This window comes from Artibeus jamaicensis, unplaced genomic scaffold, assembly GCF_021234435.1.
Source record: "Artibeus jamaicensis isolate MK-2021 breed Jamaican fruit bat unplaced genomic scaffold, CSHL_Jam_final scaffold_1964, whole genome shotgun sequence".
In the NCBI taxonomy this organism is placed as follows: Eukaryota; Metazoa; Chordata; class Mammalia; order Chiroptera; family Phyllostomidae; genus Artibeus; species Artibeus jamaicensis.
The window spans coordinates 33,312,893-33,338,933 of NW_026522030.1; the positions used below are offsets into that span (position 1 = coordinate 33,312,893).

The 26,041-nt window shown below is 40.2% G+C and overlaps 1 protein-coding gene across 1 annotated transcript in view; it reads right to left on the reverse strand.

The window, feature by feature from the left end:
* Positions 1–973: 973 nt before the first annotated feature.
* OSTF1 (osteoclast stimulating factor 1) overlaps positions 974–26,041 on the reverse strand; it is a 48,767-nt gene continuing 23,699 nt past the window's right edge. Inside the window, exons 3-10 of the mRNA XM_037140330.2 lie at positions 20,792–20,842; positions 17,230–17,293; positions 15,340–15,393; positions 13,818–13,925; positions 12,819–12,868; positions 9,928–10,006; positions 6,696–6,794; positions 974–1,484 (exon numbers count right to left, since the gene is read on the reverse strand). Of these exons, the coding sequence (XP_036996225.1) occupies positions 1,426–1,484; positions 6,696–6,794; positions 9,928–10,006; positions 12,819–12,868; positions 13,818–13,925; positions 15,340–15,393; positions 17,230–17,293; positions 20,792–20,842 (564 nt within the window). The 3' untranslated portion in view covers positions 974–1,425. The remainder of the gene's footprint in view (positions 1,485–6,695; positions 6,795–9,927; positions 10,007–12,818; positions 12,869–13,817; positions 13,926–15,339; positions 15,394–17,229; positions 17,294–20,791; positions 20,843–26,041) is intronic.

Genomic DNA, 26,041 nt, shown 5'->3' on the forward strand with positions numbered 1-26,041 from the left:
GTACCCCTTTCACAAGGCACCCAGAGGGACAGAAACCGAACGGTCACAGACAGGACACCCTGACACAGGCAGTTATTCGTTTCCTGAGCTAACCCACTTCCTCCTTCAAACATTTCCTTCTCTTCACCACTGCGTTTTTCGAAATTAGTATCGAGTCTTCTCACAAAACATAGTCCTGGGCCTAGCACCTGGAACCCGCACAAATGCCATTTTTAATTCAGAGTAGTGATTCAAAATCAGAATCTCAAATGAAGTGTCACTTCAATAACAGAGAAGGCTCCCTCAACTGCTGATTGATATTTTATCAAAGAATCGGAATTGTTATCATAGAGCCCTGCTTGGAGAAAACAAATGTTACTACTAAAGTGACAACTGAAAGCCCAATTTCATGGCTGCTGGCTGCTCCACGGTGGAAAACAATGGCATCTTCCGTAATGAGGAAATCATGCCTTTACTTTCAAATTTTATCTATTGATTTTAGAGAGAGAGGAAGGGAGGGAGGGGGGAGAGAAAGAGAGAGAGGGACAGAAACATCAAAGTGTTGTTCCCTTCACTTACACATTCATTGGCTGCTTCTTGTTTGTGCCTTCACTAGAGATCAAACCGGCAACCCTGGCCTGTAAGGACGACGTCTGCACCAACTAAGCACCTGGCCAATGCAGTCATTTTTAACCTTTCGAACCTTAAGCAAACGGTAATGAGCAGCTAGGTTTCTCCATTCTAAGTATAACCTTGGAGATAAAATCGAAAGCCTCATAATTATTAAAGTTATATGTTTTATTAGAAATGGTGATTATTGTCTTGACTTTAATCAAAGTAGGTATAGAAAAGTGAAGAGAGATTTGGCTATTATGACTCTTCCGTGCCAATAAACATAATATTTTAAAAAATAAAAATCAGTCTTTACCTAAATATAAAAAGCTTTATTTATTTACCAGCCAAGAGTTAATACCAGAAAAACAGACAAAAGGAATAAAGTCTCTTAAAATGTTTATTTCTGTCAGAATAACTGACGATTTCCTGTTATCTTTTGGTTTATTATTACAATAAGCATCTCCCCCCTTGAAAAATCCATTCAAAATAGCTCAATCCTTGAGGTAAAGAACTTTAACTAAAAAAAAAAAATCCTAATTTTTTTAAAGAATAAATTCTTAAAATTCCTTTAACTTGATAAATAGCAATAATCTCTTCTTGTTGTTCTACTCTGGTGAACAAAAATGTACTTTACACAGCAAAGTATCCAGTCACTTATTGGCAAACCAAAGGTGAGAACTATTCATTTACATGTTCTACTCAAATACAGTGCAATACTGCCATGTTCATACAGACTTAAAAAAAACTGTTACCAACACTCTTCTGGCAAAGACAAGGTTTTGGAATGGCAAAAGCAACAGACGTTGTAGCTCTTCAAGCTTCAGAAGGGAATTAATCTGAGTCATCTTCATCAAGATAATCCTCAGCATTGCTTAATGTTCGAACACCATCTAAACAACAAAATAGAGGGAGAAAGCAAAGGAAAGAAATTTAAAATTGCTTGGATCTTCTTTTCACTTTCAAAGCTCCTAATGATTCAACAAACTGCCATCCCCTCAGACCCGGAGGTTGTGCTTTGCTCAGGACCTTTCTCAACTTTGGCTTTTCGGCCGAACTGTTCCGATTCCGCTGCCTCAAAGGCGGACGGATACGTCTGTCTGCATGTTCCTTAGACATGCAGACAAGCAGAGCACGAGGGACTGAGGAGCCATCGCTCTGACTCGCACGAAATGCACCCTGACCAACGGGGAGCACTCCGGGAGCCCGGCCCCTCTGACAGCTGTGCTGCCGACCCCTCACCCAAGGCCAGTGGGCATGTGGCTTCAGTCGGTCCACAGCCTGTGGCCTTATCTGAAGGCAAGGCCACTGCATAGAAAGACAACTAACGAGGGGTAAGAAGAGAAAGAAAATGGAAACAGAGGTTTCAGTTTCATTATTGAAAACACGGATAAAGTATATACTCAGAATCAAAAAAATTGAAATAAAAAATAAATATATGAAGTTTTGAAATAGAAAGAGCTGAATGTCATCAAATGTAAAATTAACCTTGAACAGGGTTCAAAAGGAAGACATCAGAGCTTTAACTATTCACCCACTCAACTTTCCAGTCAAATTTCTATAGCAACAGGTTACACTAGGTAAAATTTGGGGGGAGGGATTGAAATGCACGTGTAAACACCTTGTCAGAGCTTAATAAATATATGGTATAGCACCCCAATCACGGTCTCTAAGTACTACATCCCCATAGCTCATTGGAGATTTGACTAATTTCAAGTCTGGGACAGAAAATATAAAAGTGCACCAGGAATCACTTGGCATGCCACAAAGCAAGGCTTCCGCTGAAGACAGCATCACATTTAAAGTGTTTGGGATCCAACCTGACCTCCACTAGCCAAAGATATCGATAAAGGTACTAATTATAAGAAATTAAAACACACCAAATATATCAGCACACACCAGAGGGAATCTGCTGGTCCCCAGTGGATAATGACAGTGAACCAGTATGCTATTTTGAAAACAAATGAAGGGCAAAAATCAAGTCTTTATTCTACTTCTGCTACATGAACTATTCCTCTTGGGAAGCAAAGAGCTGATGAGGAGAAATTTTTTTTTAGAGAATGTTCCAGCTAATAACAGAGGGAAAGAATTAGGACATCACCGTTTTGCAACCATTAGTGAAACAATGAATCTCAACAATGCTCATCAGTGGACGCTGACATCATAGGATGAGTGACGACCAGATATCGCATCCATGCCTCTGATGGGAGAACATGATTTTCTTTATGAAGTGCTCTTTCCTCTCCCCTAAGACAGGTGGATCTAAATCTCATCGAACCTCTAGATCTGACATCAACGGACAGAACTGAAGCTGACAGGAGAGCACAACACCACCACCATGGAAACACACACTTACAATGTCTACACTGGGAAACTCAGGTAAACTGACCCAGTCTCTTTAATGAATGAATTACAAAGCTAAAAATGAGGGAAGAGGAAAGGAAAAGTAAACACTAACTTATTTTTTTCAAAAACCTAAGAGATATACCTATCAATTACCTAATGTGCACCCTGACTTACACAAAGTGTAAGTAAATAAACAGATAAATAAGTAAGCAAAGAATAAATAAACAGGTATAAGAAAAAATGGCAAATTTGGCAAATGACGCAATAATATTAAGGACATTAACTTTTGGTATGTTAATGACATTGGAACTTTGTAAAAAAATCTTTACATGTTTAAGAAAATGATTATTGACTGAAAGGGAGAGACAAGGGAGAGTCAGAACGGGGGGATAGAAACTAATTTATTTCATATGAGAATAGGAAAGATAAAGAAGAACAAGTGCTGTAAGCAGAACAGAGGTCAGCCTCAATGATTTCACCTCCCAACTATCAGAAGACTGCAGATTCATTATGCTCTTCTCCATTCTCCTTAAGAGGGCTCTGGAGACCTGGGAGAAATACACTCTGTTCTGTCCCATGCACACCCACAAACGTCAGTACTGGCTGCCAACTTGGGAAAAGCAGCTTTTCAAGCTAAAGGCAAAAAGACAAACAGCAAAGTTCTTTCCCCTTCTGCTTTGTTATAACAATCCTGCGTTTTGCAGTATTTGAGATATTCCCGTCCTTCAGTGCACCTCGTTATAACCTCATTTCTCCTGCTGGCAAGACAAAGATTACTTGCCATGGTGCTCGAGAGACAGAAATGAGCTGGGCAAGTGCATCCCCTTTCCTTCCTTCCTTTAACAGACTGCTCTGAGGCACAGCTTGTCTGGAAACTTCTCGTATGGACAAATGCTGAGTCATGAGCTGAATCTCTCTTCATTGCCTATCTTGCAGCATCACCAACGAGATAACGTAGCACCCAGCAGCACTTCTCAGCCTCCCGACCTCACTTCCATTTTTCCTGTCTCACTGCACTGGACTTAACGTGTTCCAAATCAAGGATCAGCACTTCAGATAGACAGACATAGAGAAACAATCCATAAATAAATGGTGGAGGAACAGACACAATAACATGGCTAAATGTCACAGAAATAATGTTAAAGGGAAGTTAGACACAAAAAAGTACATACTGCTTGACTCCATTTACATCAAGTTCAAGAACAGGCAGAGCTGATCTATGGTGAAAGAAGTAAGGATGCTAAGGGCGGCTTCTGGAGTATGGCAAATATTTTTTATCTTGATCAGAGTTGTGGCAAGTAAGTGTATGCACAGTAAAAAAAGTCATCACTTAGCTGTACACTTAGGATTTATGTCCTTAATGTACAAATATGACCCTCACCCCACCTCTATACCCTCAAGTTACCCTCCATAGTAACTAAAACAAGTAAATTATTTTGTCCCCATAAAAAGATGTGGCCCTGGCTAGTATGGCTCAGTGGATTAAGCACAAGCCTGCAGACCAAGGGGTCTCTGGTTCCATTCCCAGTCACCGTACATGCCTGGGTTGTGGTCCAGGTGCCCCCAGAGTCGAGTGTGTGAGAGGCAACCACACACTGATGTTTCTTTCCCTTTCTCCCTCCCTTCCCCACTGTCTAAAAATAAAATAAATAATAAATATTTTTTAAAAATCCAAGATGTGCTTTTAAAAGTAGACAACAATATCAGAATATACCTTTTCTAGCTTAGAGTTCATGCTGGTAATTAGTTCAATATTCAAACTGTCATTCCAACTAGGATCAAAATATAAATTAAAAAAACTTTTTAACTGGATGATTGGAGAAATGAAGCAAGAAAAAAAAGGTAACATGCCAGCCAAATACACTTTGCCTCCTCGCACAACCAAAAGAAGGACAACAACAAATTTAAAATAAAAAACAACCAGAACTGCCAGAAAATCAAAATACACGGAAGTCCAATAAACAAGGAATTTATATGTACAACCCCTGGACATACACTAAAGGGGAGGATGCTGGTGTGGGGGGCGTGCAGGGTGGAGGGGAATAAAGAGGAGAAAACAATGGGACAACTGTAATAGCATAATCAATAAAGTATACTTAAAAAGATGAAAAGAAAAAAAGGTAAAATGAAAATTGAAATGTGAAAATTTATTTCCTGGCTCTGGGTGCCTGCCAGTCCTCAAGATTACCGCCTTAATGAATCCTTTATCCAATCAGTACATACTTAGGAAGGCAGACTAAAGACACTTGCAGAACAGAGAAAAAGAGCACACCCCTTCTAGCCCTGTTCTACAAGGACTGCAGAGAGGCGAGGGATACAGAGAAGACTTTGCCACCTGCCTCTCCCCCAGCCTGCTGCTCATGTTGAGGTTTCTGGGTGCAGCTCTCTAGGGGGTAAGCGGGTTTGGTATCTTTCTTGCCTGCCAAGATCAAGCTCATACTATGAATGAGATTCTGATAACCCACAGAGCAACAGGAAGTCAGTGGTGCAGAAAGGACATTAAGCCAGAGTCCTACTTCCTGACCCACCCAAGGCAGCAAGGATTAGGAGGTCCACCTCAAGTACATCTCTCCCACAGGGCTGCAAACAGAGCTGCTCAGTAAAAATGTATCCGGGGAGCATCACTCAGTTGGTCAACACTTTCTCACTCACTTAGTAGAACCTATTTCATCTATGCAGGAGTAATTACTTTAAAGACCTGCTCTGCCAGCGACCACTAACAGCTTTAATAATTAAAGAATCGCAAACTGCTTAGTAGTTTACATTATATAGCTGAAGTTAAAAGACATAAGAATGTGGAATAAACACACACCTGGAATAAAGGACAAAAAGGTACAATAGATTCGTGAGGAGGGTGATGAGAAGAATGTGATGATAGGTAAGGGGGGATAATTCTGGGAAGCCCCCTTGGTGAGCTCTGAAGAGGAGACTGAAATTTTTGATTGGAACAGGAAACCAGGGGACTGACTTTACCCTGTTGCTTCTTTTGTTGCTATTCCATCTCTCTGTGAGGAATGGAGTATGTACGGGACAGCATAAGGCTGCCTTTCTTCATGACGAGGCACACCCTCCAGCATTTGTTTCAGGAATTGCCACATTAGAATGATTCTGCAGAGACGCATTCAGTGGGCTATATACCGAGAGGTCAAATCAACATCCGTTCTCGGAATAGTAATCAGAGATGATTGCAATTGTGTCTAACACTTTTTTTTAACACCCCTACAAAGCAACCACACAAACCTTTTTTTTTCAAACCTATTCTCTCACATCACTAGCTGTTTTTATCTTTAAGAATGTACAGCCAAACTTCATCTTTAAAAACTGTACATAGTACCATGACATATACAATAAATGTCAAAATGTTTACAAAGTCTAGGATGATCCTGATTATAGTTTATTGATACCCTCATTTAAAATAGAAACAAAATATAATCGTGGAGTTGTTGAGTGCTTAAGTTAAAAATATTTAGCTCTCTCCACTCAAAAAAACATATCTGAAAAGAGATCATGGAAAGCAAGGCGATTAGAAGTTGGTGGTAAGAAACAAAAAAATATACAAAAATCAGTATATTTAATTTGTTTCTTCAAATTTGTCTGCATGAGGATATCCTGCTGGGTCAGAGGTTCTGACTTAGATCAAGGATATAAAATCGAACTTCAGAATCACCTGAAGAGTTTATCAAGAAAATTATTTTCCCAATACTAAGTAGATAACTCTTGATGGCACCACAGGAGCAAGGGGGGTTCAGACCAAGTACCTGTTCCCTGCTTCTTCTTCAGGAGAGTTGCACAGGCAGCGTTAGTAGCCATGTCCAGAGCCAGCTTGTTCTCATTGTTCCGTAAGTCTGTTCTAGCACCTTCCCCGACACAAGAAAAGTAAATTAGATGTTTTTGAAGACTATAGTAGCAGCCAGTACTCTTTTCCACCAAAACTGATCACTTTTGGCAAAACTAACTGGTGATCTTTTCTGCCCCAGAAGTAGCTTTTTGAAAGCAGAAAAACTCTCTCAAACCAGTAATAATGAGCTATATGTTCTTATTAGCCAATGTCGCCTCAATACATTTAATAAAAAAATAACTAAAAGTGTTTAAAAAATGGTTAATAGTGTATTTGGCATCTTTAATCAGGGAGCTTGTTGCTGCAGCTGTGAGAATTATGCACAATCAAAATATAACCTTTCCCTTCTAGCCCCTGCAGAATTTCATGCGAATGTTTCAGTGAGGAGTTCACCGTCCCTATGGCAAATCCTAAATCAGGTGGCCCCCAATAGTTAATGTGCCTCAGCATGAATGTTTGGAGATTAAATTCAATACACCCTTTGCTTCTTATGTTCAAGAAGATCTTTGGAAAGGACTGTGTAGGTTGACCTTGAGGGGATGAATATTTTCTACCTACAAGTATACTGTCATGCAAACTGGCAGAACAGCAACATCACAAAGCCTAGAGGCAATCAATGCATAATTCCTGTAGCCCATCTTCCATACACTTTTTTCCTTGCCTTTACTGTATTAAATATTATATCACAATTCATGAATCATCATTAAAGATTAAAAAATATGGAAGTATGCTGGACCAAACCATGTCCCATCTCATCTCCCAACAAATCCGTCCTTCCCCATTTTCTACCTTCTCCAGAGGTAACCATTCCCCAGACGGGGGCATCGGTTATGTCCTCTGGGTGCATAAGTGCATTCTCAGACATGTATGTACACACAAAATCATACCACAGGTATTGATCTGTAACTTCACTTCTTAATTCATGTACAGTTGACATATACAATCAGTTTCGAGTATATAACACGATTCTGAAAGTGTTATTGTGAAATGATCACAATAAATCTAGCTAACATCCTTCACCATACAGTTCCCAAAAAAACATTTTCATGTGAGGAGAACTTTTAAGATCTACTCCCTTAGCAACTTTTGGGTACGCAATACAGTATTAACTGGAGTCGTCATGCGGCAGACGCCACCCCCGTGACTCATTTTATAACAGAAAGTTTATACCTTTTGGCCCCTAAGGTTTTTTCAACATAACAATTTATAACGCTACTGATTTCTAGTAGCATGCATACTTATAACTCAATCTATTTAAATGTTTATAAATATCCCATGGTGTGGATGCTCCAAATTTTATCTGATCACTCCCCTATTGAGGGGCACCTAAGCTGTTGTTCCAAATTTTTATTATCACAAACAATACTGCCGTGAACCTCCTTGCAAACACCTTTGTTTATGTATTTCTGAAGGACAGTTTCCTGAAGGGATGTTGAAATGTAAGAATATGTACATTTTTAATTCTGCCAGCTACTGTTAGACTGCTTTCCAAAAAGGCTTTACCAATTTATACTTTCTGCCACAATGTATAAAAGCACCATTTTCTTTGCAACCACATCCTCTTCAACAAACAAAAAACAAATGTCCTAAAACTTAAAAGCACAAAAATATTAAGTCCAGAAATAAAATAGTACGTTTAATTAGGAATATGAAAATGACGTGTGAAAATCTGTCTCTGAGCAGAATTAGATCTATCCACAGGGTTAGATCTAAACCCTTCTTCCCTACAGGTCAAAAATCTGGAGGGTTTCCCCAGCTGGGGGATCAGCTGGTTGCATCATCATCCCATACATCAAAAGGCTGCAGGTTCGATCTCCAGTGGAGCATGTGGGAGGCAACCAATCGATGTTTCTCTCTCACAGTGATGTCTCTCTCTCCTCTCTCAATCTCCCTCTCTTTCAAATCAATAAACATATCCTTAGGTGAAGATTTAAAAAAACTCCTAAGGGTTGATGGTTCTGTGACTAATCATTTCTTACAGAACTCAGAACTCAGACATGCTTTCTGCTCAGAGACAGCCCCACTGAAAACAAACAGCCATTCCCTCTGGCCTCACCCAGCACTGCCCAACAGAAATGCAGCGTGAGCTGCATATGTGATTTTCAATTTTCCAGTGGCCACATTTTCCAAAAGTGAAATTCATTTAAATAAGGCATCTTATTTTACCCAGTATATCTGAAATGTTCTCACTTCATCATGTCACCATTATAAAAATGGCTGTGATATTTTACATTTTTCACTAATTCCTCTAAATCTGCAGTGCAGTTTACACGTACAGCACACCCCAATGGACACTAGCCTTATCTCAAAGGCTCGAGAGCACATGAGCCAGTGGCGGCCAGAGCAGATGGCACAGCTCTCAGCACGACCTTGACACCTATGTCTAAACTCATAAAGTTTACATCAAAAACATTTCCTCTCCTATCTCCCAACATTGCTCCAAGGAGCCCCAATGATAGTGCATCCATATAACATGTACCCTCGGGACACAAGCACCTTATAGCCTTCCGGACCAGGGTGTGGTACGGAGTGATACGCCTGGCTCTCCGAGAGGGTTAATATTTGTGGGACAGACAGATGCATGGACGGTCAGTCCATCATTTCAGAGTTCCCTCTGACTTGTGTGAAAACGAAGAATCAAGGGATCTTCTCCCGTCCTCTGCACGTCTAACACCTGCTCGGCTCAGAGCAGGACGCCGCAGCCACAGAGATCTTCCTTACCTACCAAGACTTCCTGCGAGATCAGGGACGGCAGAAACTGGACCACAGCACTTTCTCAGAGCGGACAGACAGAGGACCTGCTCGGTCTGTTCACGCACTCACACACCCACGCGTGTACACACGCACCATGAAACATGTCTTCTATGGTCCTTTACCCCCACAGAAATGTTCAGGAAGTTCCTACTAAAATTAACATATGTCATTGTGTGGCTCACCACAGTTTTTATTTAAAACTAAAAACTTACACAAGTCACCTCAATAATTCCATCTTATCATAACAACTCTGTGATGCAGAGTAGAGATGAAAAGTCCCAGTTTTAAAATAAGAAGCCTAAGGAGCCTCTCGTTCTTCTTATTCTTTCAAATGACATAATCAGATGTAGTCTATTTTTCAGGATAAGCAAAGACCAGATCAGCGCAGCACACGTTACCTTTGGCCAGAAGCAACTCGACGATGTCTGCGTAACCCTTCCACGCAGCTGCATGCAAAGCTGTGTCTCCCAACTTGTTCTATGGCAACAAAAAGAGCGAGTACCATTTTAATATTGGAGTGTGGACTGGAAACACACAGGAGCTGAGGCCCACTCTAGTAAACCTCAAATGGTAAGAAAGTTATCTTCATATATATACAATTCCAAAGAGTGAAAAGCCTCGAGACACGGGAGGTGAGTGACGCTGGGAGAGATTGGGATGGAGGAATGGAAACAGCCGGGCCAAACCCCAAGTGAAGTGCAGGCGCCCGCAGAGGAAGGCACCAAGAGGAAGCAAGCAGATTCCCCCCAGAAGCCTGGCGTGAATTAGGACCTGGAGATGTCTGGAGGCCCTGGGGCAGGAAGGAGGCACAGGGGTGAAAACAAGGCTACCCTGTGAAAGGGTTTATAAGGAGTAACCTCAGAGCCCCAGATCACCTGCTGCTCTCCTTGCTGCCAGATGAGCCAGTACAGGTGCTAGAATTACCCTGTCAAGAAATTAACCAGATATTTTCCAAGCTCACGGACACTACGGACAAGAAAAGGTGGCAATGAGGCCAGGAAATAAAACCAGGGGGGTAGGTGAAAAACCTAACAACTGAGCGGCAAGCCCACTCTCCCAGCAGTATGGCCTCCTGCCCGACGTGCACAGTCTAACACGCACCCCGGGCAGGGGCGGGAAGCTGAACAGCCCCACATACCATGGAGGGACTGAGCACTCACACTGGTGTGTGGGGACAACCCAGCAAAATACCAGGACTTCACCATTTCGCCTATGGAAAAGCCCACCAAGCCCCAGCAAGCCTCCCCAGCACACAGAGCTTCCAATTTCACCTAAACATGAAGGATGGACAAAGACACTAGGTATTTGAAGAAAGTCTCCTGTATTTGAGGAAAAACCAAAACAAATAAAATAAATGAATCTCTGAGGAAAAAGACACAGTACTGTGAATAGCAGAAAATGTTTTAAAAAGCTGTAATTAACATCAGAGATAGAAGATGATACTGAATAATGAAACAAGAAAAAATGCTGTTTAAAATAGCCATGGGAGTAAAAGAAAGAGCTCGGGGTGGGCAGAATTCCAGGATGGCCCCCAGGACCCCTGCTCCCCCGCACACACCCACTGTGTAATCCACTCCTCTTGAGCGTGGGCTCGTCCTGCGAATACAACAAAATATCACTCCCATAATTAAATATCTAATCAGTCGATGCTGAGTTCATCAAATGAGAGATTATACTGGGTGGGCCTGGCCTAATCAGGTGTGCCCTTTCCAACCCAAAAAGGTATGGTACAGTGCCAGGCACAATCTGCTGGCCTTGAGAAAGAAACGAACAGTCATGCTGTGAACTGTCCATACAGAACAGTGGTCTCTGGAGGCTGAGGGCCACGTTACCACCAATACAAGAAACTCGATTCCCCTGGCAACCTGAATGAGCTTGGACTAGGATGTGAGCTCCAATCGAGAACCCCACTGTGGCCAACACTTTGACTCCAGCCTGTGAGACCTGAAAAGAGAACCCATCGATGCCATGACCAGAATTTGGGTCTACAGAAAATATAAGGTAAAGGGGTATAATATAAGGTAAAGGTTTTAGGCTGCTATGTTTGTGGTAATTTGTTACATAGCAATAGAAAACTTATCAAGAGCTCTGGGCCATTAAAAACATGACCAAAATAAAACATGAGGACAAAAGCAAGGAAAATCTCAGAAACTAAAAAAACTGGAGGTTCAGCATAAAAGTTCAATATAACTATTGGTGGATATTCAGAACCAAAGAACAAAGAAAACAGTCAGAAAACTGACCATAAGAGAAATAATACAATATCTTTTCCCAGGCTAAAAATAATGCAGCACCATTACTGGGGAAAGATCCACACTGAAGCCCATCACTGTGAAATTTTAGAACACCAAAGTTACAGGCTCCAACCAAGGGAAAAAGCAAATCACACACAGAGGAATGGGAATCCAAATGGAATCGAACCTCCCATAGGCAACCCGAAGGAGAACACCATAGAGGCCTGCCTGCAACCCAGGAAAATCATTTTCAGCCTATAATTCTGTCAACCAAATAATCAACACCAAGCTCCCCTTTCTCAGAAATCTACTTAAAGATGGCCTTCAACAAATGGAAGACACAGGATGCAGGAAAGTGAAGGCACGACACAGGAGACAGGTGAAGGACTTTCCGGGAAGACGGCAAAGGGCAGCTCAGACCAAGCGGCTCAGATTCGAGAACGAGGATGGACGGCTTCTGGAAGTGCGATTCCAGGGAGAGAGAAGAAAGCAGCTAATTATCTTACACATTATCAGAAAGCGTATCAAGAGAGTATAAAACAGCACAGAAGTGTTTGTGAGAAACCAAAAAAGGCTAGGAAGTATGAAAACAGTTACATAAACAGTGAACAATATTTAAACAGCCATACTAATGTAAGCGACATACAGCAATGTGCACGATAGGTTGGAAGGACCACCAGAAGGCAGGCTGGGTGCTGCTGACACACTTAAACCCTCATCTACCCAACAGGATGCCAAAACGCATGCAAACATGACAAATTCTGAGACAGCTCCACAGGTCATTCCTTAGTAATGTGAAGGTAAGAAGAAAAAGCTAAAAGCCAAAAGTTATATACAGGGAGGAATGTGGTAGGCGTTTTAGGCTTTATACAATTTGAACTCTAGTACAATAATAATTTTTTAACTGTGTGCTTATAGTATTTTGATTAAAAGTTTAAGAGAAATAATGGATGGGAAAAGGTTGGTTCAAGACACTATGGTATGGTGTTTCATGCTCACATGCTATGTAAGAACAAGGCAGGTGTGTTAAATGACTTTCCTGTACACAATCTTACCTGCTGATTCAGTTCAATGTTTGGTTGAGTAAATAGCATTTCTACTATATCTGAAATTCAAATAGAAAAAATAATTCTTTAATAATGAGAAGTAAAAGTCTCACAAAACTAGGCATCATAAGTTTAAATGCAAATTTTTTACATGAATCATCAAGAAAATCCTTGCAATAAAATGTTTAAAGTATATCTGAATTGAAGACTTAAGACTGTAAAGGGTAGAATTACTTAAGGAAAAATTTTTCCAAATTGTTTGGCTTTGCATTTTCACATGACATCTATTATAGAAATATTTCTACATTCACTATGATACTTAATATTTATATCACTAGTTGGTGTTTATTAGCTACAATAAAATGGGTATCTTTTGAGAGACAATCATAAAATTCCCTTTCGATATGCTATTTAATTTGTTGGGTTCTTTGTTTCTCGTTGTTGTTTGCATTATGTTTTTGTGTTGAAGAGAGAGGTGTAAAGAGACTGAATATGGTGTAGAATTTGGCCTGTCTGAAATACATCTAGAAATTCCATTTGTCATTACTACTATTGGTTACAACAGAGCAAGTCACCAACTGATACCTAACTCAAGCGAATGCTCTTTCTCCTTAATCTGATAGCACTAAACTTGAAATGTGTATCATAAAAGCATATCATGGGAAAAGCTGCGTTAGAGAATTCAATTCCACCCCATTTCTTCTGTAAGATTAGATATTGGGGTGTGTTTTTACATTACTGTTGTTTTCCTGTAACTCTGACACGTCTGAGAGAGGAAAGGAGGCTTCTACCCTTTCGAGCCAAAGCGGTCCGTGTAGTGAGGCTGATCAATGATGTTCGAACTACTGTGTTATAAAAAAAGCTTCCAGGAACAAGGCTATTGGCTGATGTTCCAAAGGAGTTGAAAAGAATAACCAACTTTTTTTCATTTCTGTAAATCTGATTCCCTTAGGTGAAGCACATTTTTCAGTAGCACAGACATTTATGGTGACAAACAAAATGTGATACCTTTGTGGCCCCCGTGACAAGCCCAGTACAAGGCAGTGCTGCCAGCTTTGTCTAAGCCATTAACGCCAACTCGGTTCTCCAGACACTCTCTCAACCAGCTCAAGTTGCCTGAAAAAAAGTTTACATTTATAAAAACACAAGGAAGAGGATCTTATTTTTGGTTTTGCTTGTAAATCAATTTCATCCTGCATAAATTTCCATTTGCAACAGATTGATCAACAATTCTGAAATTAAGACCTGCCCAGTAATGCATTTACTATGGTACATTCTGACTTCCAGTCCACTAATGGAAAGCAGTAACATCAATTTTTAATAGTAGGCTAATGGGAGGAGTTACCTAAATGGGTAAAGTATTGCTTAAAGTATTTTTACTCTGTAAAAAAATAGATGCAAATATATGTTTTCCTTTGTGAATTCCTGAAACTTGGGTGGGGGCGTCAATCCTAAGAACAAGCAGAAACTATTTATATTCATATTTAAAATGCACTTTCAGTTCTTACAAGAAACAGTAAAAACTTACTCAAAAATGCTACTCTTACATGTTCAAGTATAACCACTGATTTAAAATCCTCCAGCTAATGCCCTAAATATCTAATTTACAAAAAAAAATGTTTTAAATGTCAGTTTTGTAGTTCTTATGCAAAATCCTAAACCCCTAATTTCCTTTTGCATATTCAGATTTCAAAATGATCTACAGTAGCATAAGAGAGAGCCCACTAAGGCCTTATAAAAACTCCCTACACAGGGTTCTTCAATAGCTGCCCTACTGACATTTCTGGTTGGAGAATTCTTTTGGCATCGGTGCTGTCCTGTACACCGTAGTATACTCAGCAACAACCGCGGGTTCTACCCAAAAGATGCCAGTGGCAGCCCCCAGTCGTGACAGTCAAAATGTCTCCAGACACTGCCAAATGGTCCACGGTATGGAGGGAGGAATTACCCCCAGTGGAGAACCACTGATCTATAGGATAAAGCCCCAGGTAAGAAGTTGCTCCCTCCCACCCTGACCCCACCCTTACCACACACACCTTACGTCAACAGTCTCCTAAATGCTGTACCCTCAAGAAGCCCCCACCCTGTTGCCTCCTGTTCCTTGTTCTGGCCTCAACAGCCCTGTCACTTAAACACACTTCAACTGCTGTGCCTACCACACCATCTTGTTCTGTTACTCGCATCTCTCCCTTCCCAGGGCTTGAGCTCTGCAGGCACAGACCAGGCCTTTCCACCTGTCGTGGAGCACGGGTATGTAAGGTCCTCAAAAGTATCTGTGACTGACACTTTAAAATTAAAATTACACTTACCCACCTCGGACAACAGAAGGCAAAACAGAGATTGCCTCTAGGGGAGGCAGGGAGTTAACTGGAAAGGGAGTTTTCTGGAATGATACAAATGTTCCAGCTAGATCTTGATCTGGGTGTTGGTTACCTGGGTGCATACATTCATCAAAAGTCCCCAAACTATGTAATTAAAATCAGTGTGTGTCACTGTTCTGTGTATGCCAATCAAAAAGAATCACACCTACCTCGTTTTGCAGCTTCGTGCAGTGGATTGTCGATGGATTCTGCCTGCTCAGCCACTAGATTAAAAAGAAAAAGTACAAACCCAATGCTAAGAGTGGTTCGCTACAGCCAGATCAGTCCCCCAGCTTCCACAGTGCCAGAGCCTTCTGCAATTCAGCTTCCCTTACTTAATGTGGAAAAATAGCAGAAAATTAAATTCATCTTTCCTGCTTTAAAAGAAGCTGAATTACATGTTCGATGAACCCAAGCTAAGCAAGCAATATGACGATAACACAGCAGCTAACTGGAGGTAGACACAGAACAAACATCCATGGCCTGTACAACAGTTTATTCAATTATTTCATAACAAATTTGGTCATAAAAATACAAAAGAAAGCATCTGATGCTCATTTTTATATTCTGTAAAAGCATCCTATATAAGTATGGCTGAAAATAACTATTTCCCTTGTGTGGGGTGGGGGGAGCAAACGGGCTGGTGAAAGGAAAATATTTTGCTTCCTCTATTCAGAAAGAGCAATGAGACACCCACCTGCCTCCAAGGAAGGTGTGTTCACTGTGTCCTAGAATCAGCAGGAGTGACAAGACTACTGTTCCCATGAGACTTCGGACACAGCCCCTCCCTCCATAAAGGGCTGTAACCAGACACCCCCTTGGCTGTCCGGGATCCAAAGCTACAGAGGAGCATTTTATTCCCTCAGTGTCTATGAACAACTTACACCCTCAGAAACAAGATATATTTGCTATTTCAGAGGTTAAAGCACTGTAAAAATGTTCAAAGTCTTTTTGTAATCCAGAATGGTATCGCTCTAAAACCAGGGCAGGAGGGGCCCCTGTGCTGGATTAGAAACCTCAGCTCTTCATCCCTCCTCTGAGCTCTTCATTTCCTCCACTAGGAGCTTTAAAGTGCCTCCCCGACATTTTCTAAGTTCCCTTCCTGTCCTCAGAACTGGTGCCTGATGCCAGCCAGCCCTATTGGTCTAAGGACTCATCTAATGCTAAAGTCAAAAGGAACCTTAAAAGATGATTCTCTCCTTTTCTCCCTCCCCTTTTCTCTCTCTAAAAGTAAATAAATAAAATCTCTAAAAAATTCAGAAGTGATTTAAATCAAACTTTCATTGTAAAGATAAGGGAACAGTCCCAGAAGTAGCAGGTCCTGGTTATTGGGTAGTGGAGGAAAAAGGATTAGAACCCAGGACCCTTGTTTATCAATCCTACGCTCTTTTTACTTTACTCTGCCAATTTCTAGACAAGTCTACTTCATCCTCCCCCAACTACAAGTGAGCTCATGGCAGGGGACACATCTCGGTGCTCAAGCTCCCCAAACTGACATGAACTGAATGAACATCACTGCCCCAGACATGAACTGAAAAGGCATGGTCACTTCATCAGAAAAGAAAGGGCTCGCCTAAGAAACAATCAGTGAGATTTAGTTTAACAGCAAAAAAAAAAAAAGTTCTAAGAGTTGAATGAATTCTTTCAAGAATGCTACAATGAGTTTTAAGCCGAGTCAAGGCTCAAACACTCCCAGCGTCCAGGAGCACTTTATTAACAGGTGGCTCATGGAGGAGAAAATGTCCCGGACTGGCAAGGACTCTACTGATTTCTCAGCCAGAGCAGCAAGCAGAAAGCCCTCAAGAACCATATAATAAGTCCCAGTCAGGGCACATGCCTGGGTTGCAGGCCAGTTCCCAGTGGGGGACACACAAGAGACAACCGTACATTGATATTTCTCTCCCTCTCGCCTCCCTCTAAAGATAAATAAATAAAATCTTTAAAAAAAGAACCATATAATAAGGTTCATACAATAGGATTGATTGATTTGCCTCTTAAGTTCCTTTCAGTCTACAGGTTTTTAGTGCACACCAAAGTACAGACACAGCAGCCATGCTTACCATAGTTGCTTGGAATTAGTCCAGTCCTGCCTTTGGAGGTGCCTTTCCACCAATTGGTATCACTCTGCAGAAAGAAGAATTAAATTAAGTGGCACCAACTCCAGTTTACATTCAATCACTTTAAGACCACTAGATTCATGGCGCGTATCTGATCTACAAAATGCCCATCAGCCCCGGTCACAATGAGCAAGCCCCCTCACTCCCAACTTAGGATGTCCATTCCCATCATCACTAAATCACAAACATTCACAGATCTCTCTGCAACAAATCAAATACACTTCATCACAGAGCTTCAACAATCAAGCAAACCACACAGAGATAATACAAATTAAAAAAATTACTTAGTTTATATAGACTATAACATTTTTTTCTTCAGTCTAATTTTTGTTAGCATCAAGATTTTTTGTTTGTTTTCTGAGGATATCTTTATTTCACCTTTATTTTGGGGATAACTTTTTACTACAGAAAAGTCCAAACCTGTATAAAAGTAGAAAGAACAGTATAATGAACCTGCAGGTACCCATTTTCAACTGCATGAATTATTTACTTATGGCCAACATTGTTTCAGATATACTGCTACCTACAACTTCCCTCCCCTTCAGATTATTTTGAAATAAATTCTAGACACCATATTATTTCATCTATAAATATTTCAATATGCACCTCTGAAAGATTAAGGACTATTTCAGACATAATTATAATATCATTATCACAGATTAACATTTTCAACAATTCCTTAATATCACCAAATATCTAGATCAATACTCAAATTTCCAGTTGTCCTATAATCTGGAACCCAAATAAGGGACATACAATAGAATTGATTGATTTGCCTATTAAGTCTCTTTTAGTCTACAGGTTCCCCCTCCATTTGTTTTCACTCCTTCCCAAACTACTTGTTGAAAAAAAACTGTTTTGTGGAATTTCAAACAGCCTGGATTTTCCCTATTGAATCCCTGTATTAGCAAAAATGTGTTCCTCTGTTCCCCATATTGCCTCTAAATTGGTAATCAGTTCTAGACACCTCACTAGACTCAGATTTGATCGTTTTGGCAAGACTATTTCACAGGTAGTCCTGATCTCTTCCATCAAAGGACTCATAATGGCTAGTGCTCTCTCTTTTTATAATGTTAGTAACCACTGATGAGCGTTACCTGGATCCATTATTTTACAGGGGTTGCAAAATACATGACATTCTATCATTCTTTCTTCATTTAAATAACTAGGATATTTCTTTAAAGAGAAAACTCTCCTTCATTAACCCTCAGATCATTCAGAGATGAAGTTCACCAAAAAGAGGCAAAATAACAAGTGCAAGTGAGAATGTGAAGAAAGTGGAAGGAACCCATTGATACTGTTGGTGGGAATGCAGACTGGTGCGACTACTGTGGAAAGCAGTGCAGAGATGCCTCAAAAAATTAAAAATGGATCTACCTTTTGACCCAGCAACCTCACTTCTGGCAATTTATGTGAAGGAACCCAAAACAATAATTCAAAAGAACATAATCACTCCTATATTCATTGCAGTGTTACTAACAATCACCAAGATATGAAAACAGCCCCAGTGTCCATCAATAGATACGTGGATAAAACAATTCAGGGACATTTACACAATTGAATACTACTCAGCCATAAAAGAGAAGAAAGGTTTACCCTTTGTGACAGTCTGGATGGGCCTGGAGAACAGTATGCAAGAGTGAAATGAGCCATTCAGAGAAAGACAAATACCATATGATTTCACTCATATGTGGAATCTAATGAACAAACTGAACTAACCAGCAAAACAGAGACTCACAGATGGAGAGCAGATGACAGCTAGTGGCGGTGGGGAGGTTAGAGGGTGAAGGGACTGAGCGAAAAGGAAAAAGGACTCATGGACACGAACAACCATGTGGTGACTGCTCAGGGGAGAGGGTATAAGGGGACTAAATGGTAATGGAACAAAGTACAATAAAGATTAAATCAAAAACACAAAAGCAAAATAAATGCTACTTTCCTTAACAAATGTCAGAATAAAAAGTTGTTTCCCTCACATTATCTCAAAGTGTTTGATAATGTTTGTTTTGAAATATCATTAGGAACTTATAATTTAATCATAGTAAATGTGTTTCAACTCTGGGAACTGATGCTCTTATTGATTGCTCGTGTAGTCCTATCTTTGGCCAGTGGCAGCCTCTTCAGTTTGGTGCTGTGCCTTTCTAGTGTGATGCTAAATAGTCTTTGGTAACTTCCTTGCTTTCTAAAAATGAGATGTTTAGGGATTATCTTGTACTTTAACTGTCCCTAACCTGGTACAAACATTTCTCAAGGGAGCCTTGTTCCTTTTAATGGGAAATAACATAATGTTATTGGTAGGTCATTTTTTTCCCTAAGCTTTTCAAAGTATAGAGCAAGAGATGTTGTTTTGTTTTATTTTAGAGAAAATATAGCCCTGGCTGGTGTGGCTCAGTGGATTGAGCACTAGCCTGTGAACCAAAATGCTGCTGGTTCAATTTCTGGTCAGGGCACATGCCTGGGTTGTGGGCCAGGCCCCTGGATGGGGATGTGCGAGACGCAACACGATCGATGTATGTCTTGCACATTGATGTTTCTCTCCCTCTCTTTCTCCCTCCCTTCCCCTCTCTCTAAAAAGTAAATAAAATCTAAAAAAAGAAAGAGAGGGAAGATATAAATCCAATTCAAATGCTGAGCTACCAGATTGTTACTTACCCTAATTTATCTTACATCTGTATATCCTTCCTTGCAGGCTGAAAATCCCAGGTTTCAACATCTCTGACCTAGTGACCCATTTGCTCCACCACACACACACATGCAGCTATCTCAGAATAGCAATACCAACACTCTTCCAACAAGATCATGCTTAAAACCAGTTTACACTATAGTATTTTTGGCAGTTGTTCTTGTCCTTCATCTATATTCTACTAGAGGTGTTCAGTTGAACTGCTGAGTTATACAGTCACTTGGAATAGTTCCTCTCTGTATGGTTATACCAATTAGCTGGAGTACAATTAAGTTTATTTGATTCATGCTGCTTTTAATTTCCAGTGATTGCTTTTTACCAATTGTATAACTATGTAAAAGTTTACATGATTCCAAAGTCAGATCCCCAAAACAAAGTGCAATTTTTGAAAAGTCTATTTTTATCTATGTTCCCTCTACTCTATCTCCCTCCCCCCAATAGAAGAAACTATTTTTTAAATTTTATTTTATGATTCTTCCTCTGTTTATTTTAAATAGAGGAAAACAGGTATATGTATAACCTCTCACTCTTTCTTAGATAAGTGAAGGCACGTTATCCACAATTTTTTATCTTCCTTTTTTTCTCTATAATTACTCCAAATACTCAAAAGTAGCAAAGTTTATTGAACCATATTCTTGTTGATGGACGAATGGGCTATTTCTAATCTTATGCTATTACAAACTATGCTAAAATGAATAGATTTGGGCATATGTATTTTTACATAGACACACATTTAAATAATGTACAAGGTTGTGGCTATACAAGATAGTCTTATACATCTTTAATTCATACACCATATCACAACGTTTTAGGCGGGCTTACCATGTCAGTAATGTAGATGATGTCACCTTCCTCAAAGTACAATTCATCTGGCTAAAAGAAAAAAAAGTAAAAAAAAAGAAAAAAGAAATGTTTAAGTTTGACTTCATGTGGTATTTTCATGAATTCGAATACAATGATTATGATAATTATATAGATTTCAAATGATGAAGTATCCTTATATACAACGTGGTTTTTTTAATTACGTAAATCATTTAACATAACATTATTAACATGAAGCAGTAACTTGGACTGTCCACACCAGAAGCAGCTCAAAGGGATTAGTTCATTACAGTCAGTCTGTGCTCTGGCCCATACCAGCCAAATGTCTAACAAGCTCTGAATAAAGCCAGGCACTTTAATTGAAATATATTTTTTCTATCAGTAGATAACAATTATCAATCAGCATGACCTTATGAGCAAATAGCATGATGCCTATTCAGAGCAAGTTTCAATATTGAGAAATGTTTATGTTGTCACATTGAGTAACAAATGTAAGGCACAAAATTTCACATAGGATAATATCACCAAAATGCTCGAAATTATATATAGATGATTTCCCAAATTTTATTAATTTTATTATTTTCACAATTTTAGTTGGAAAATATTTTTTAAATAAGGGGCTTTGATATTTCTGATTATAGCTATTCTTCCACACAAGTAAAAATTATGCTAGTAAAACAAATTATTTCACCCATTTCTTTTTCCAATTGCTTATCTCCTCTCTTAGTCACAGACTAGAATAGTAAATATAACTCTGCACTAGTAATTTATTTCATTTCAAAGCTGATCTATATTATTATAATAACTATCTCCCCAAATATAAATGAAGACAGTAACAGCTATATGTTTTAAACAACCACAAAACATGAAAATTTAGATGCATTAGAAATTCAAATATAAAAATTAGCAAATAATGATTAATGATAGTAAAAAATAGCTAAGTTCCTGAAGTATTTGTTGCATTTACACTTTGATTTACAGAGACTAGACTTACACCCAGCACAAGCTATGGAATATAAGTTGAACCTGTGCAGACTTGATGATACACATTTTAATATTATATGAAATAAGCTTTTAGGAAAAAAGCAAGCCCTCTAAGATTATCTGTATTTATTCTCTAAAATGTTCTGATGACCTATAATCAATATGACCATCAATATGTGATGGATATACAAAGTGATGAGAAAAACAAACTATTTCCCACTGCGCATCCTTCTCAGAGAAGCCAGAAAGGGAACTCACTTACCGCCACACACAGCATCCCAGCTGGATGCAATGGCCATCCTCATGACAGGTAAGGCCACACATTTGACTATTTGCCCTTTAGATGACAGTAAGGGATGGGAGGAGAAAATGAAATAGGACAGAAGGAAGTAAGGAAAACAGAATACACGTAAAAAGGTAGCATTTTTATGAAGTGACCAAGTTTCCTTGAAGAGATCCTTCTGGCCTTAGAGACAGCCCAGGCTGTTCTCATTCTGCACCCCGCTAAGAGCTAACCCTGCCCACTCACTGTCTAACAATGAATCCTCCTCAATCAGCACTTGCGTTGACTTTAAGGAGCCATCTCTGCCTACGGTTTTCATCTCCTTCTAAAATTGTAAAAGTCTAGTCGGCCAAAATTTTCTCATTTAGTAAGATCATTCACCCTTTGAAGAAAAAGGCATGTTTTAAAAAAGTATCAAATGAATAACTCAAAAAAAAGCATGCACACACACACACAATGTCTGTGATTAGTCTTTCTCATAAAAAAGGAAAAAGAAAAGAAATAAAGCCCACAAGAATGGAAAGTTAAGTGCTTAATGGGTATGGGGTTTCCTTCTGGGGTGATGAAAATGTTTTGGAACTAGACAAGAGGCCGTGGCTAACAACACTGTGAATGTACTAAATGCCACTGAACTGTTCACTTTAAAGTGGTTAATTTTATGTAGTAAAAAAATTCACCTCAATTTTTAAAAAGGCAATAAAAGCTAAGAACAGTTAAAACTCAATCTCTTTTACGTAGTTCTTGGCCTGTGTGGTTTGGCTAAGTGACATTTGGAAAATGCCACTTAAGTACGGTCATTTTGATACTTGCTGGTGTTCTTTCTGTTCGGCGTTTAAACCGAGGGCTCCTGTTCGGTAATGGTGCCTGCCCCAAGCCTGTGTTAGGACAGATTGTTTTTCAGCTGAGGCAACAGCATCCGGTCCATTTCAGTAAGGTATAAAAAAAGGTGCTAACTGTTGTTTTCATCTCGACAAAGGAAAGTGGACAGTTTATTTTCTTTCTAATCAATAGCTGCTAGACACACAAGCCTGCTTACTACCCATAAAATATCTTCTTCCAAAGAAACTGGCACAGTTTGTCCTAACAGAGTGAAGGAGGGGACCTACGAAGTTCTTCAGGCCGTTGGTGGCAGTACAGACAACACGGTAATCTCATGACTTTAAAACTTGGATCCACTTTACCAACAATAGTCACATAAGCCACTTGCAGAACACATGATGTAAATTGTTCGATGAGGATCTACTTTTAAATTCTTGGCATCGTATTCATGGAACAGAAATGGGCAGATAGTGACACAGTCAAGCAAGCACTGCTCTATTTCCAGCTTAGTCTTTGGTTTTTAACCACATTCCTCCCTTCCCCTCTCCTTGAAGAACCACAAGGTATCAAAACAAGTAAATTGCTGGCCACTGGGACATTATAGCAATGAGTACAAACTTGGTAATACATATTCTCAGTCCTCTTCATATATTCTTAGAAACACATAATTCCCAAGCCATTAATTTTGTTGGTTAATGAAAATATATACTTTATGAGAAAATATTAAACAACTGTGAGATACCTTGGAAATTTTTCAGATTTGTCAAACTGGAGCCTCAAAAATTAATAAAAAGAAAAAAACAAATCAAATTGGCACAGATATTTTTATTTAACACTTTATAGTACTATTATGTCCCAGGCACTGGTCTGGACACTTACAAATATTAACTAATTGAATCCTTACCAGCAGTGCACTGAGGTAGGTATTATTCTCATCACCAGGGTACAGATGAGAAACTTATCCAAGGGCACAGACGAGGTACAAGGCAGACCCCAGACTTGAACCATGACAGTCAGATTCTGGAGTCCCTGCTGTTCACCACCACTTATGCTTTCTCTCATACAGAGGGTCGTTCACGGCCATTACTGGTCGTCATGGTGTCATGACTTGGTTAAAAGGCAGTGTCCATAGGAAATACCTGCTTCCCCCGCCTCACCCAAGGCATTATGACAAAACCAACAGCAGCACCTTATTCTTACAAACCATACTTAACCTCATTTCAATCTTACAACAACCCATTAGAGAGGGCTGGTCATGCGTATAATCTTCCATGTCACCACCAAGCTTAGACAGGCAGAAGAACTTGCCACAGATTATGTAGTGAGTGGTAGTCCTACTTCAGCTTTCGGAATCCCATTCTAGGGCTCCTTCCTCTACATTTAATGCTATAAACCTAGCAAGGCCCAGCAAACCTTACGTGATAGAACAGGGTCCTGCTGGTTTCTCTTAGAAATCAATGTGACGCCTCCAGCACAGAGGACAGGCTGCTCTTTCTCTTTGCACATCTTTATACTAGTCCATCCAGTTCAGCCAGGTCTATGCAGTATGACATGCTACTTATTGCACTGGAGGTTGGGTGACAAATAAGAACCAAACAAGACTACCTTGCCTTCAAGCAAGACAGAGAAGAAATGGGTTGGCAGGAAGAACCAGGAGCCACAGCTGCCCAGTGTTTACCTGCTCACTGAATCACCAAGAGCAGAGTTGGGCATTGCTGTCCCGATCTCCTGAGGGTTGAATAACAGGGAAAAACAGACCCAGGCCTCCCCGTGGTGCTGCACAAGTCAGCAATGGTCCCGCAGAGTCAGCTCTTCCATCTTGTCTGATCCCAATGGCTCTAAGGAGACCAGGGCAGATTAGGATCTACCCCTGTGTGTTTATTCCACCAGAAAAGATGACTATTGGTGCAGGGAGAGAAAGACCAAACTGAGCTTCCAGTTTGGTCTTTCAACAAAAATTCTCATTCAGAAAAAGAATGTAAAAGTAGTTCTTGGGTGATATTCAAAGTACTGAATTGCTAGTACAAGCACAGGCACTTAACCAGTCATGGAGATCATGGGAGCTGGAGGCTACCTTTAATGTGTGGATTGAGGCAGGTGGAAAGGGGCAGACCCTGGGGGCAATGGGGTGTGGGGTAGCCATTCCTGAATGCCCAGCACACACAGGATAAATTAGCAGCATTGTTCTGCAGCCTCAAATTCTTGGGACCAGGGGTATTTAAAAAAATACAATTAACACTTTAAATACAGAATATTAAAAAAACCTAGTAAATAAATGCTTATTTTTCCCCTGTGCACTCAATAATAACTAAGATAAAAAGTAGTGGAAAGACTCCCTCTGGGAGAGAACCAAAAGTGAATTAAAGTAGTTAATACATCAACCAACTAAAGATATTTGTTAAAGGTCTTGGGGAACCAAAGGCGGAAGAGGTGGCCAGTGAGAAAGGACAAAGGCCGCGACGAAAGGAGAAGCATCCAGAAGTCACCTCCGGGCTCAAATGAGCTGCCCCAGGAGGGCAGCTGATGACCCCCTCCCCCCTCCTATGCCTCTCCACCTCAGGGGTCATGCAACCTCAGGAACAAAGGATTTGGACAATCAGAGGCATGAAATGATTGTCCTCCCTGTGATCAGGGGACAAAGACAACATCTGCGTGTCATAGCTCCTTACCTTTTGTGCCCTGCCCCAAAACTCAAAATGTCACAGTATTTGGAGCCGGGGTCTTTAAAGAGGTAATTAAGTTAAAATGAGGTCATTAGAGTAGGCCCCAATCCAATCCGGCCAGTGTCCTTTTAAGAAGAGATTAAAATACAGGGAGGTACAGAGGAAAGACCACGTTAAAGATACTGAGAGAAAGACGGTCATCTGCAAGCCAAGAAGAGAGTCCCAGATCAGTCCTGCCGACACCTTGATCTCGCGCTCAAAGCCTCCAGAACTCTAAGAAAATTAATTTTTGTGGGTGGAGCTACCCAGCCTACGGTACTTTGTTCCGGCAGCCCTAGCAGACTAACACACTTCCCATCCTCACCAACACGCAGGAGATATCATTGCAACTGCTGGGTGAGAAGAATAAGAAAACTGAAACTTACCCCTACTCCCCAAATCCCTCCCTTGTCCCAGAAACACGGTTTACAAAGCCTCAGGACAGCTCATCTGAACACACAC